This window comes from Polypterus senegalus, chromosome 8 (assembly GCF_016835505.1).
Source record: "Polypterus senegalus isolate Bchr_013 chromosome 8, ASM1683550v1, whole genome shotgun sequence".
Taxonomy (NCBI): domain Eukaryota; kingdom Metazoa; phylum Chordata; class Cladistia; order Polypteriformes; family Polypteridae; genus Polypterus; species Polypterus senegalus.
In genome coordinates, this window is record NC_053161.1 from 144646227 (window position 1) to 144660288 (window position 14062).

General features: G+C 36.3%; 1 protein-coding gene across 6 annotated transcripts in view; it reads left to right on the forward strand.

The window, feature by feature from the left end:
- osbpl8 (oxysterol binding protein-like 8) overlaps positions 1–14062 on the forward strand; it is a 249102-nt gene that overhangs the window by 159374 nt on the left and 75666 nt on the right. For 2 of the 6 annotated variants that reach the window (XM_039761889.1, XM_039761892.1), the window contains exon 1: positions 2049–2292. The exons of the other annotated variants lie outside the window; for them this stretch is intronic. In XM_039761889.1, the coding sequence (XP_039617823.1) occupies positions 2151–2292 (142 nt within the window). In that variant the 5' untranslated portion in view covers positions 2049–2150. Of the gene's footprint in view, positions 1–2048; positions 2293–14062 lie in introns of those variants that run through there. 6 annotated transcript variants of the gene reach the window in all.

Consider the following 14062-nt stretch of genomic DNA (forward strand, 5'->3'; position numbering starts at 1 on the left):
TTCACAGTCTTAAACTTCATTGACCGCCCAGTCTAATGTTTATTTTTCACAGCTCCTTTACACAAGGTGTGAATTTCCTCATATGTGGGCTTCTTCAACATCTCAGTTTGTTGCCTACAGCTTATTTCTACTTGTTGCCTTTAAAAAATGACTGCATCAGAAGAAACTTTAGGCATCACGTAAGAAGACAGTTCAAATTAACTAGACAGAATTCATCTTATGGGTGCTTATTATGACAGCACTGGATAAAAGACAGGATCCGATTCTGGATGGGGTATCAGCCTATCACAGGACACACTCACTCATACACGTACACACCTACATTCACTCACATTGGTCGAATTTAGAGCTGCCACTTAAACTAATCTAAACTGATTTGAAATGTGGGAGGAAATTCCGAGTATGGGAGTTACTTACACAGGTAATGGTAGACTGCACAGACTCCACAGGCAGTGGCCATGCCAGATTTTGAGCCTAGAACTCTGGCTGTGAGGTAGCTATGTAAACCACTGCATCAGTGTTCTGGCCAAGCAAAGGGTGGGTGATACATAATAACTAAAATACACACAAAATATTCTAGGGGAATTAGTATAGTAGAGGGCTTGCATACCTTTTATAATAAAAAAAAATTATACAAACAAGAAAACATGGAATTTAAAAGCTGATAAACTATTCATCAATATCAAAGTATATGCATCAATAAAAATAAAATGAAAAGGGATGCAAGTCATCTAAAATACTAGTTATAAAGGCAGGTTTCACTAATGAAATCATATACCCTTCTTTTTACAGATTTCAATAATTATTGCTTTACTCTGAACACATGGGGTATGCTGTGAACCCTTCCAGGAATATGTTTTGATTTAGACTTTTTAGGTAACAATATATTAAAGATTGTTAGAAGAATAAAGGCTTTTACCTCCTGTAGTCCCTCCTGTGAGGACAATCTGTTGTAACCTGTTAATTACATGGCATTGCTAAGTCTTACTCCCTAGCAGCTTTTCTCCCATATGCCCATCACATTATTGGTTCTCTTTTGACACATTAATTTAGTTTTTTGTGTGTGGACCAATTCCATCAATAGTCTGCATAAACCGCATACATTTTTAGCACTATGTTAGTAAATCTCCTGGTCAGCCCCAGCGATGAAGGACAATTAGCTTTAAATGAGGCTAAGCTATGGTGTGCCTCATTACATGCCTCTCCTCTAGCTTTGTTCACTTTTATTTAAAGATTATGTAACAAACAGATTCTGAATATCTACTTCTATGTTTTTTTTTTTTTTCCCTAACTTGATTACTCAGCCCTGAACTGTAATATGCAAAAACATTTAATCAGCTGTGACACTAGTGAAAGGCAAGGAAAAATGACTTTTTGAAACAGAAGGTTAACACAACAACCACTGCAAAGCCTGACAACTGGAGTGTAGATCTACTCAGAACTGTTCCACTCCATCCTGCAATGGGAAAAAAACACCTAACAGTCATGAGTGCTTTTACAACCGAAAAACACACTAGCATCAGAAGGACTGAAGTGTAGTCAGTGAGATGCAGAAGCTGACACCGCACTGAGTGCCCTGATGATGTGCGCTGTGACAGATCCCCTCTGTGTGTGTTTGTGTGTGTGTGACCATTGCAGGAGTACAGCAGAGGACAAGGAGCTGACATGTAAAAGAAGCAAAATCCCTTTTTATCTATTTATGTAATGTAGCACTTAGATATGAAATTCACTACATAAAGCAAATATTTTTTTATCTGTCACTCTGTCTTTAATAATGACTTTTGTATCCGTTTATTTGATTGTCTACATCAGATTTAAAAAAAAAAAAAACTGTAATCAACTGGCAATATAGAAAATAAATTCAGTTTTTCGTCTACGCTCACTCAGAGCTACGGTGGGGGAGACATTTCAGTCCCATTGAAGAAGCTGGACACGCAAGCAGAGGAGGGCTATCTGCCGATTCGCCTGCTCGAGTGTCCGGTTACGACAGAGAGAGAGAGAGAGAGGGAGAGAGCGTGTGAGTGTGAGCGAGTGCGCGTGCATGGTAGCATTCACTCTGAGGGCTGCTGCTTAGTGTCTGTTCAGAGGAAAGCTCTCCTTTATTAGCTCCTGTTTCCATCTGTCTGAGGACAAACCAATCTCGTACACAGATGAAAGAAGAGGTACCCATGCGAAGGAGATTTTCCACCTGTGCCGGGGTGACAGTGGTGCTGCCTCCCCGGCCAGACGGGCGCAGGCTGATTCGGAATGCCTCTTTCGGGGGATACAATGAGCTGTCCCCTAACCTGCCAGGTTGGTGTTAGCTTTTTCTTCTCTTTTTCTTAAATCCTTCTTCTGTGTAATCTGTGTTTTATGTCAGAACCTCGCTGTCGGACTGTGGGTAGCAGGCACACATAATACCAGGATGGGTCATCAGTTTGAATTTGAAGAGTTCTTGTTTATGAGAAGTGCGTACTTCGTCACACTTAGCATCCTGGTTTTGCTTTTTATTTACTGTATCTTGCTTTGTTTCTCCTTTAGACGTTTGCAGATTACACTTGGCATGTGTGCCAATCACTCACTCAGTCGCCAGGGCTATTATCCACCTTGTGAACCTTGAATGTATGTGATTTAGTCTGCCCATTTCCACTCCACTCCCCAAAGCTGCAGGACCCTCTGTGCCCCACTGCTGTAAATGACATGTAGTTTATGCCCACAACCTCTTATGCTAACTTATCTTTGTGTCTTTTGTTCTCTGTTTTGTGCTTCATTAATTATTTCTAGTTTTTGAAGCTTTGTTTAAAGTATGTCTACTTTGTGCATTTTTAATTCAAATTTAAAAAATAGTTTGACTATAGTAGTACTGATTGAACATTTGCAGTATATGTGTATTTGTATGGTACTTTATACTATTTTCACAGTGTATTCATACATTAATCAATTCAGTAGTAAACCTGCTTAATTCAGTTCAAGGTTGCAGGGGCCACTGCCTGTTCTTGCAGCATTCAGTGGAAGGCAGGAATTAAGAAACCCTTAATGTGATGCCAGATATCCTGGGGTAGTCTCATTCAGTGCCAGTTTCAAGTTGTCTTAACACTCAATTTACATTTTTCTTATATGGCACACTTTTAATTACAAGTCCTGAATGGAGTAACACAACACAAACACAATATATTATAAAATGAAATGCCAAATATAAACCTTGCAATGTGTGTACCAAAACATAGAGATACAAATATGTATTTTAACATTAGTTTCTTAAAAAACTTGAATATTACTCAAAAAATGGGAAAGTCTGAGTATATTAAACTAAGATTAGGTAGTAGTGGACAAGGGATAAACAATATGCAAGCTCCAGTATATACGGTTTCTCCTTGCTCTCACCTGACTTCGTAGTGATTTACTATATGGTGAAGACGATAAAATGAATAAGAAAATAAAACTTAGGTGGTTAGCTTTGTCATTGATGACAGTAATTCATCTACTTTGATGTTCCAAAGTATGGAGTAAGTATATAGCCTTGATTTTAATGCTTAGACCAATTGGCCTTTTCTAATATTGGTAGGTGGATCATTCTAGATTTTAAATGCCCTATACCTAAAGGCTATGTCTCCTACACTAGTTAATCTCAGAAATATAAGGAAGCCTGCATCTTGAGATCTCAGTGTGTGTCATGAAGTATAAGGGATTCAATGTGTTCTGTAAAGTTAGAGGATATGGGGAAGTTAAGCCTTTGCAGCTTCAAAAAAAACACTTCCAAACTAAACTGAATTGCAATGTAGTGAAGATAGTCATATGTCTTAGGTGTAGTTGTTGTCGCCATATTTTTACCTAAACAGTGTAAAAAGTTAAAACTTTTTGGCAGTTATTTGTATAAACAGAAAAAAATGACATGTAACATATAGTCAGGTCTGATTGTTCTTACATGTTTGTGGAGACCTGGGACAACTGAGCAGACTGCTGCTAAATAATGTGAATAAACATGTATTTTATTAGTTTCCCTTTGTATAGCTGTCTGCACATCTGCTTATTACATTTCTTTTTTATATGTTTCACTGATTTATGGCAGTCTATATTTTTTGTCTGTTTTTTTGTACCTTTCATATTTATTACCATTTATTTCAATCATTGTTAAATATAACTAATAACTATACTGGTATGTCTGTCTATTGCAGTCTCTGCATTGCACTTTTCCTATTTAGTCATTAAATCATTTCATATAGTCCTTTTAAGCAGATTATATATTGATATATATTGTTTATGCACTGCTCTCTTTATTTACTGCCTGTATATTTTTCTGTCTATCTGTGCATCTTTCTATTATTCTAACTCCTGTCTGCTTCAGTCTTAAAAAGTCTATCATCAAGTGGCAATATTAAAAAAAAAACAACAGCAAAAGAAGATAAAAGAAAATAGTCTGTATCATATTGGAAGTGCAGACAGAGCTAAGCTAGAGGTGGGCAGTGTTTCATTCTTGACTTGGTATAGTAGCATTCATATCTGTTTATTAATAATAGTAATAATAATACATTTTATGTATACAAGGCACCTTTCTAAGCACTCAAGAACACTGAACAAACAAAAAGAAAAAACACATTATAAACAAAACATCAGAAAATATAAAAATTAAAACCAAACAAAGCTACTGTAATCATAGAGTAAAAGCTATTGATTAACTATTAATAAAGTTTATTCTATATAATCGTACATTTACTTAAAAGAGCAGCATGTTATACAGGTCTAAATACGGTATGAAAAAAAACAGTGAAATATATCTTAATTTTTCTGCCATATCTAGAATCAATTCAAGGCTGAAAACATACTATTTAATCACAGATTTCTCTTGCTAGAGCTATTACTGAGGCTGCTCATATCACTTTTTGATAACTGTGCCAATTACTAAAGTTTATTTTTAATTATTATACAGCTGCAGTTTCTATCTATCTTTCTATCTGTCTGTCTGTCTTTAAAATGATATCTGTCTGTTCCTCAATTTTAGACTTTATGTAATAGCCCTGTCTATGCTAAAAATTTCTTCGCACCTCTATTACTGTGTGGCATTTTTATTTGCTGTAACAATAAGATAACTTGATATTGCTCACATTGGTATTGTCGCAGTTGAGGGCACTAGCGCTCCCTTGAACCCTCAGGTACCACGCCAAACACCTGGTAAAAGTGCTACAATTATCGTTTATATTATAATAATGTGCACTAAGCACCCTCTCCTCCACTATACTCATACAAACACAATCAATAAACCAGACACTCCCAGACGCGTTGCCCTCCTACCACCCAGCTCAGCTTGCCGTCTGGGAGCTCCCACAATCCTTTTATAGTTCCTGACCCGGAAGTGTTTCTCATCCTTCAGTTCGTATCACTTCCGGGTCAGATAAAAGGGGCATAGGGCAAAAAGAAGTCTTTGCTCCTCCCTGCAGCTCCCTCGTACGGCCCCTGTGGTATCCAGCAGGGCTGAGGATAAAAATTACAAAGTCCATGACTCCCTGCTGGTCTTCGGGGCACCTCATACTGCTGGGAGGGCTCCATCTGGCGGCTTGGGGGACTTGGCCGGGATAAACTGCCGGGCACAGTCAACATTAAAGCCTGTGTTGCAGTAAGTACATTTTTGTTCAAAAAATGGAACATGACTGAAGGAGTTAAAAGTAAGAGTAATTGTCCCCTGACGGCAGATACTGTACATCTGAACAGACGTGTGAGATTAGCTTGTGAAGATATTAACAGGTCTCTCAATTCTGTATGCATGTGTTTCATCTTCAAGTGTCATTAGCTATAAAATTGCAACATGAATGCAGAGTGGTTGCCTTAGAGTATCATTAAATATAAACCCACTATTTCATGCCTTATAGTGCAAGAGGATTGTCCATACTGAGAGGTTAACCAAAAATCAGTTGAGGAGACAAAACTGAAGAAATATTCACAACTAGTCTGGTTTCTGTTTCAGAAAAATAGATGGTTGAACTACTGTCACAAGAAAAATCCAACAAAAAAAAAATTTCTTAGGGTGTACTTATTTTTACATATGACTGTATGTTCCATATTTCAGTCTGTAGTGGTGTTGTGTTTCGGTGTTTAGTGCTGCTGTTTTACAAATCCTCTATCTTGAATTTGAATGCTCTGTGTGACTTGGCATGCTCTCCTTGTGCCTGCATAGGTTTTTCTCATGGCTACTGTGGCTCTTCTCCCTCATTCCATAAACTTTCTGGTTAGGTTGATTATTAATTCTAAATTGACCTTATGTATATGTGTTCCTCACTGAGCTCTGTGAGCACCTTCCAGAATTCTTTACTACCCTGACCACACTGCTTCTTGAATAGGCTTGACCATGCACTGGATTAATTGGCTTCAAAAACGCTTTTTATTTTTTCAGCCACTAACTAAAAAATACACAAGTTTTTAAACTATGAACCAAATGATTATAATTTTCATTTTTTACCAAAATAGACAAATCATCGTAAAGTATTAGAACATGCCAAAATTCCAAGCTTGATTTCTTCATTCCTGTGGGCCAGTCAATTGCAACATCGCTCAATAAGTATTGAAGTAACTACAGTATGCAAGGAATTCAGTGTCCATCTTACATGAAGTCTTTGCCACACACAAGAACACCCACTGCCTGTTTACTTAAAGAAAGCCCAGCCCTTTGCAGATCCTGATTGCGTTATTCTACTAACAGTTACAGTGAACACAGTGGTGTTGCAATGCAAGTTTAAATTCAAAATGAAGTCCCAAAAGAGTTTGTCAGTTGAGGAGTCAACCTTACAAAATACCTCATTAAAGGTAAAGGGATCACTTAAAATAGGAACATATTCAGATAGATTGCTGGCCAGAAAGCATCCTGACAGGCTGATTCTCCTGGATTGTTGTTTAAAATGTAAACAAGTATCAATCTAATTTCCACCTGTCTTTAAGGATAACCAGTAGTGATTGAATAAATAAGTAAATAGGGCTTGAAGGTTGAGCTGCTGCCCTTCAATATATTCCTGCCTGACTTGACTGACCAAATAGTCTGGATGAGGATAATCAGCTGTAGTAAATGAGAGGCTATGTTGTTAAACTGCTATCTGTTCACTGAAACCCAGTCATCTTTACTCAAAATCCCTTTAAAAATGTGGTGTTTGTGTGTTGTTTGTTCAGCAGAAGGAACACCACTCAGGCAAATAAAGAGGTCTGACCGTGCTATAAACCCACTGGAGGCAGTGTTTTCTGTTTTTATCACATCTTACCAGTTTTCCCAACTTGATAAAGAACATGCCATGTTGCTGATGAGGGATATATTAGGAGACTGCTCTATTTAAGAGTCACACGCTGTAAAATATGAACTTGGTTATAAATAAATACCATTGATTCAGTTTAGCTCATTCTACAATGCATTTAGTCTTTAAAAACAAAGCCAGGTCTCCTGCATATATAAACCTATTTTTTTTTTTTTTTTTTGTGTGGAATCTACATTCATACATTTTCCTACCATTTAGTAGATGCAAATTGAAATGGCCCTTGTAAAAATCATTGAGTATGAAAAATAACACCAAGTTAACTGCTTAAATTCTGTGTATGTTTAATGATGTTTGACTGGGGGGGGGGGTTGATAGTCTAGTCTTTTTGTGTACTCTTTTTTTTTTTTTTTTTAAATAGTTGTTGTGTGCTGAAGTCTTTTCCAGCATGATTTGGATACAAGAAAGGTACCAACCCTGGATAATGTCTCAGTTCATGCATGAACTTCTAAATTGATTTTAATATTTGGTGATAATTATTTTAAACTTACTGTATATACATCTTGTGCCACATACCTCTGTACAATTCTTACAGAGTGAACATCCTAGAGTTCCACAGGTGGCTTTAGTTCCATCTTCTCTTTGTGTGTATGTATTTTGTCATGGTGGAGAAAGTAATGCCATTGCTTGTGTGATCAATATACTTTCAGAAGAGAAAAAGTAGAATCATATCGGCTTTCAGTATGCGCAGGCAGTTATTTGCATAACGTTACGTTCTTAAATTCACTTAATCCTTGACACTGTTATGTCATTTGACACTAATTTAAGCCCTGAAAAATACACATTTGTCATCTAAACCCAATTATTGTGGTCTGGATTGTGTACACATGAGATCAAAGCAAGCATTAAAGTAAAATGAAACATTCCCATAGTTCTGCTCTCTGAGGGAGGTTTTAATCTGGAAAAAGACAGTATCAGGATTTGCACATTAGAAAACATTACAACTGTTTCCAGGTTGTTGTTTTTTTTAACACAACTGGCGCACTGGATGACAATTAACAAATCACCAGGATACTTCATAATTATTTAGGAATCCTTTAGGAATTAGGAATTTCATTATTTATTTACTCAATGTTTGCTGAACTTTCTACTTCAGCTTAACCAAAATAAATATGCTGTTAATTTAAAACAAAAATTTAATATTAACTAGGGAACTTCGCCCCGTGCTCACTTCGCTCGCCAACCCCTGTGTTTGGTTTTCCGCATACACACTTCTAAGATTTTTTTTTTCTTTGAATTGTTGCTATTTCATTAGTTTCACTTTTATTTCAGAACTTCTGTAAAAGCAATCTTTGGAATCTTGCAAGTCCCAATATACTGAATCTTTTTAATGAGGTCAGTGAGACATGTGTTTAATGACTTTATAGCATAATTCAGGATAGGTTTCTCTGTATGGAATTTCAACACAGACAAAGTGATCTACATCATCGGCAATTAATAATTTTTTTGCAAAGTAACCAATAAATGCATGTGCGGTAAACTCCGTTTTTGAAATTCTCAAGATTCTTTATTTGTCACATGCATAGTTATACAGGACAACATGCAGTGAAATGCATCCTGATACACTTATCAAAAATTGTGCAAAGTTAGAAGAATATCAGGTAGATTAACAAAAAGTCATAGATTGAAAGATAACATTATAGAAGAACATAAATAAGTAAAATTATGTGAGTAAAGTAGAATTAAGTGTTAAGGTGCAATACTGCAGTAATTATTGTGCAAAACCAAAGCTAGACAGGTGTATGTTTGTTTGCGCTACTGCGATCTTTACTTTCTTTTTTTATACTTTCTGATTTTCCTACTTTCATATCCTTTAACTTTCTCCACATGTATCACGCCAACTTTTTTTTTTTTTTTGAGCCTTTCGAATTGTACTGCTTTCATAATCTCTAATCTGCTCTGCATGTGTTTAGCGCCAACGTTTGTGAACGTCTTTATGAAGTTCTGCTTTGTCTTTTACTCTGTCTTTTAATTCTGAGCCGGATTGGACATGCTTTTTTTTCAGTTCCACTTGTTCCGGGCTGATAATTACGCTTTTGAGACTCTTTTTTCCACGCTGCTTTCTTCTTTGCTTATTCGTCGATGTTTCATTTATAACGTACTGTCCTTATACACTTTATATGCGCTGAGAGCCCTGGATCTCTGTGTGCTCAAATCCTTTAGATGACTGAGTGTTTTGCTGCCTGTTGGCTTATGTGATATTGATTGTAAGTATGGTGGGTCTTTCAAGAATCTCATGTTCTGCGTCATCGTGAGATGGTCCTGGGTCAATATCTTGGCACAAAGTCTCATGTTTAAGGTCACCGCGAGACGCTCTGTGGCCAACCTCTTTCACCTCGCGGTTTCTTTTAAATGTCTTCCGTGATCTTAATGTGAAGATCACGTCTTGAGGCCTTTGTGTTTCACTCCAGGATTATTTTTTATAATAGAGAGATGTCTGTGTGACCTGAATGTCATAGAGGTCTTGCTCATTGCCATAATTATAAATGATCAACTTTATACGTGCAAGAGCAAAGAATTCCCAAAACAGCTGAACATACATGATCTAAAGTTCATTAGAATAAATTAACCTAGTGTAACACAGCTACTAAACTGCCAGGCTTCATAGTGATGGACCTAGCAGGATTAGCAATGCCCCAGTGGTCTCTGCATTTAAATTAAGGTCAAAAGCTCACCTTTTATAAGGGTCTCTTCTTGTTTAAACCTTCAGCTGAAGCTGTTTCATTCAACACTGGAGTTGATGTGCTGTAACCCCAGCCATACCCAGTCCTTCGTTTCATCCTTAAGGAATTTCAGGAGTGTTCAGGAATTGACTAATATTCTGTTTTGAATGGATATTTTTGTCCTCTCCTTTGCCTACTAACCCAAATAAAAAAGTATGAATAAGTTATTTATTCATATTTTTAAAAAGCCAAAATAATTTACTATACATACACTTTGATGAAAAAATACTGCGAGTATCCTATGTGTGTTAGTTTATTTATACTGTATTTGTAAGTGTGTAGAGCACTACAGGCTTGTATATACAGTATATAAGAATGTGTAGTATACTAATAGTTTATAAATTCAGTCAGCCATTTTTGTATTGCTATTGCAACAGACAAGGTGGATTCCCTTTATGAAAGAAATTAATTTGGTGCACTAATTCTTAATTTAAAACTTTACAAAAATTATCATATTCATTTCTACATCAGCTGTTTCTTTCTAGAAACATGGTGAAAATTAAAATGAATTCACACACTCGATCTAAACTGGGGTAAAGCATTTTCTTTTGGAATTTGTATATTGTGGTAACCTCCTTGTTACACTCAAAAAGGATAAAATTTGAACAAGCTATATTCTTACAAATAAGAAGAAAATACCCCCTTGTAGGGTTTTAGAAGCAGTTACTAAAATAAATTTAAAAAAGTAGCACCCTCCTCAATATATAACAAGTTTTTATATATTTCAAGACTTTTTGTCTAGATTTCACGCAATATATATCAGATTTCAAGTAACATATACAGTGTATGTGATATATAGCCACCATATAAATTTTATTGAATCTAATTCCATGCCTAGTAGTGTGGCTGCTGTTGTATGACAAATAAGTCTATATTGCGATAATTAACGATTTAGTAGGCAGGCAATCATTTTCAGCAGCTTGGAAGGAGGAGGCCATTTTGCTCAGTGTTCTTCACAGTAGGTTGTTCTAATTGAACTGCTCAATCCCATTTGCTCACCTTGGATTAACTAAATTTGGATGAATTCTTACTAATAAATCAAGCAGACTTGGCGGCTGTTGTCTATTGTTTTTTTTATATCTATGAACAGCATGTTACTGAGATATATGCAAGGAAAATACAGTAGTGTTTTTTTTATATAAAATGATGAATATTACTGTGTAAAATAAACATGTAAATAATGACATATATAAACAGACTGTTTTTAATTTGTTTTATAAGTGTTTTGTGATGACACTCTCTGGAACTTGGTACAATAAAAATCATTTGAATTTGTGATAAATCATATGGCATTTCCCTTTTTAATCTTATTGTATATTTTATAAAGTGCCTTCTGATAGCCCTTCTCGTAAAAATGAAGTATTAGAAATAAAAATTTTTATTTATTAAATAATTTTCTAAAAGTAGAAAATAGTAAAAGGTGGTACCATGCCACGTGAAAGCTACTTAAAAGCATGTTAAAATCTGGAATCCATCAACCAACAAACTAGTTCAGGACAAAGCAAGTTAGAATATGACTGACTGACTGACATCTTTAACAGCCCATGATGAAGTAACTTTGGTTTTCCTTCCATATCATATAATATGCACATGTTAATTAAGTTGGCAGCTCTAAATTGGCTGTTTGATTGAGTTAGAGCTGTGCCCTCTCCAGGGATGATGTCTGCCTTGTGCCTGAACCTGTCCAGTGAAACTGAATTTGAAGATGGAAGTTTGAGTCCATTATGCTATCTCTTACGGTGATCCTTTTTACGGTAGCCTGGTGTGCAGATTAATTAGATTATTGTGATGTGATTCAGTCACGTTCATTCAAGCAGACACAGAGCAGACTTTTTTGGAAGATTTGTGCACTCCTTTGTTTTATTTTTCCACCTCCATTAGGTCATTCCGACTGATCAGACTCCAGGTGCACACATGTCATGCTTGTAAATGAACACTATTTTATGGTGCTAGTCATCAGAATGGAGGCAACAGCAAAAAAAAATGTGTAGTTTCCTTTGCTCAAGGTTATTACTCCAAGTGCTTTTCAGGTGGAGCGTGACTCAGCAGATTCTACAAAGAGTATTTATAAATAGCTGCTTTTACATCTTTTTATTTATTTTGCTTATCTCAGTTACATCTTCTCAGATCTGACTGCATCAGAACTACATCAGAACTACGCATGCTGGTACTGTGAGATTGCCAAAGTAGGCTGGAGCAGTGAAGCTGACAAAAAAAAAACAAGCAATTGAGTGTGAAACATATTAGAATCCTCAGAAACATTTGTCATTCCTAAAGAAGCTATATATAATATAAAAGTTTGAAAGTGCTCACTGTGTGAAAGTCAGACAGTGTAAGCCTCTATCTTTATAATGGTAGTGTTTGCTGCAGTCCATTATTTTCATACTTTCTACTTTCTTACACTACCTTTATCAGAGATCATATATTATTTCCAAAGTAATGCAAATGACAGTCCATAGAATGAGTCTTTTCAAAAATGCTTCAGAATAGGAGTATTCCAATTTAATGTTTTATACTATCAGAAGTGACTAAATGTTGGGAATGTGGTTTCACATTGAGGGCGCTATATACATAAGGGTCAGTTGATTGCAAAGGTGTTGTATGCTTTAGAATTGCAGTCTCCCTTTTCAAATACATCACATATCAATCATTGGCCCAAACCTGTTTTCCAGTTTTAGCCTTAATGTCTGATTCATTAAGAAAACTATAAGCCATATTGGGTGACTTTAAGACTTCTAAACCATGTCTTTCAAGTGTGTCTTACTGGTCCTGATGTTTCGGTGTGTAACCCATTGTAGGGTGTAAGCTGTATTAAGCTATAAGGAGGAAGCTCTATAGTATACACACAAGTTTTGTAACATTTTCTACTTGTGAACATCTATCTCTGTCTTTTGGCTCTGTCAGCCTTCAGTTTGAAAACGGAGAGCTTCTGTCCTGATTTTTGCCTTCTGCAAAAATGAAATTTTGCCACAAAGTTGTGTAGTGGTTTAATTTAAGGTCTGCAATATGTGGGCTAACACTGCTTTCACATACCATTGTACATAGGGGTTTACCAGTCAAAAGTGGCACATGAATGTCCCAATGAACCTACTAAGGCATAACTTTGTTACCTGAACTAAACTGAGCAAACAATGCCATTGTTCCTGGCTTGTATGTACCCGTGGCTTGAATTGGGCTGGTATGTTATACCGGCAGTTTCCTGTTTCTGATTTGTGAACTGGTGTGTTCTGGTACATAATGGTCCAATCGTGATGTGGACACCACAGTTCTACACAATATTCCATGTATTTTATCACTATTGGGGCTCTCTCAAACCATTTTTTGAATTGCATGTGTATAAGCACACTCAACAATCCAATGTGGCTTGAGTTTGTATGTACAGTATTTTATACTACAGTAAGAAGGAGTAATGGAGTAAGAAGAATGTGACAGAATAGGAAGTATGTGTACCCAATGAAGCAGCTTGCTTACCACATCTTCTTTAAGCTTTGCCTAACTTTCATTTGTTCACTTCTCGCCACCCAGTCTCTTTTTCCTGTGCAGGGCTCCTGCTCTTCTTCAAACACCATTTCTTTGCACAGTTACAGCTGCAGCTTGGTCAGTGGCTCTGTTCTTCTTGCAGCATTCATTTGCATGAACTGCATGCTTCATTCCTCCATGCCACCACTTCTAGGCACTGAGCCAAAAAAAGGATGCAGTGCCAAAGAATACCCTACTTGCTAGAGCATTATTACCAACAAATGTAGAGAAATAAAAAAACACTGGTCAGCTAGATTTCTTTTTTCTATAACATGACAATCAGTCAAAAAGTGTTTTTTGTTCTTTAGGGGCATTTCGTTTTTCTTATGCAACCGCTAGCAGACCCCCGTGACCCTGTATTCGGATTCAGTGGGTTAGAAAATGGATGGATGATGCAACCGCTAAATATAATATTTATTGAAATGTTAATTTTTAGTGGACTCCTTCTAGCCTTATATGTACCATCCTACCCAATTTCAGCTTTTTAGTTAAGTAGTGCCTCACCACCTCTTTTATGTTTATATATCTTGAAATAATAAACTGACCACCATT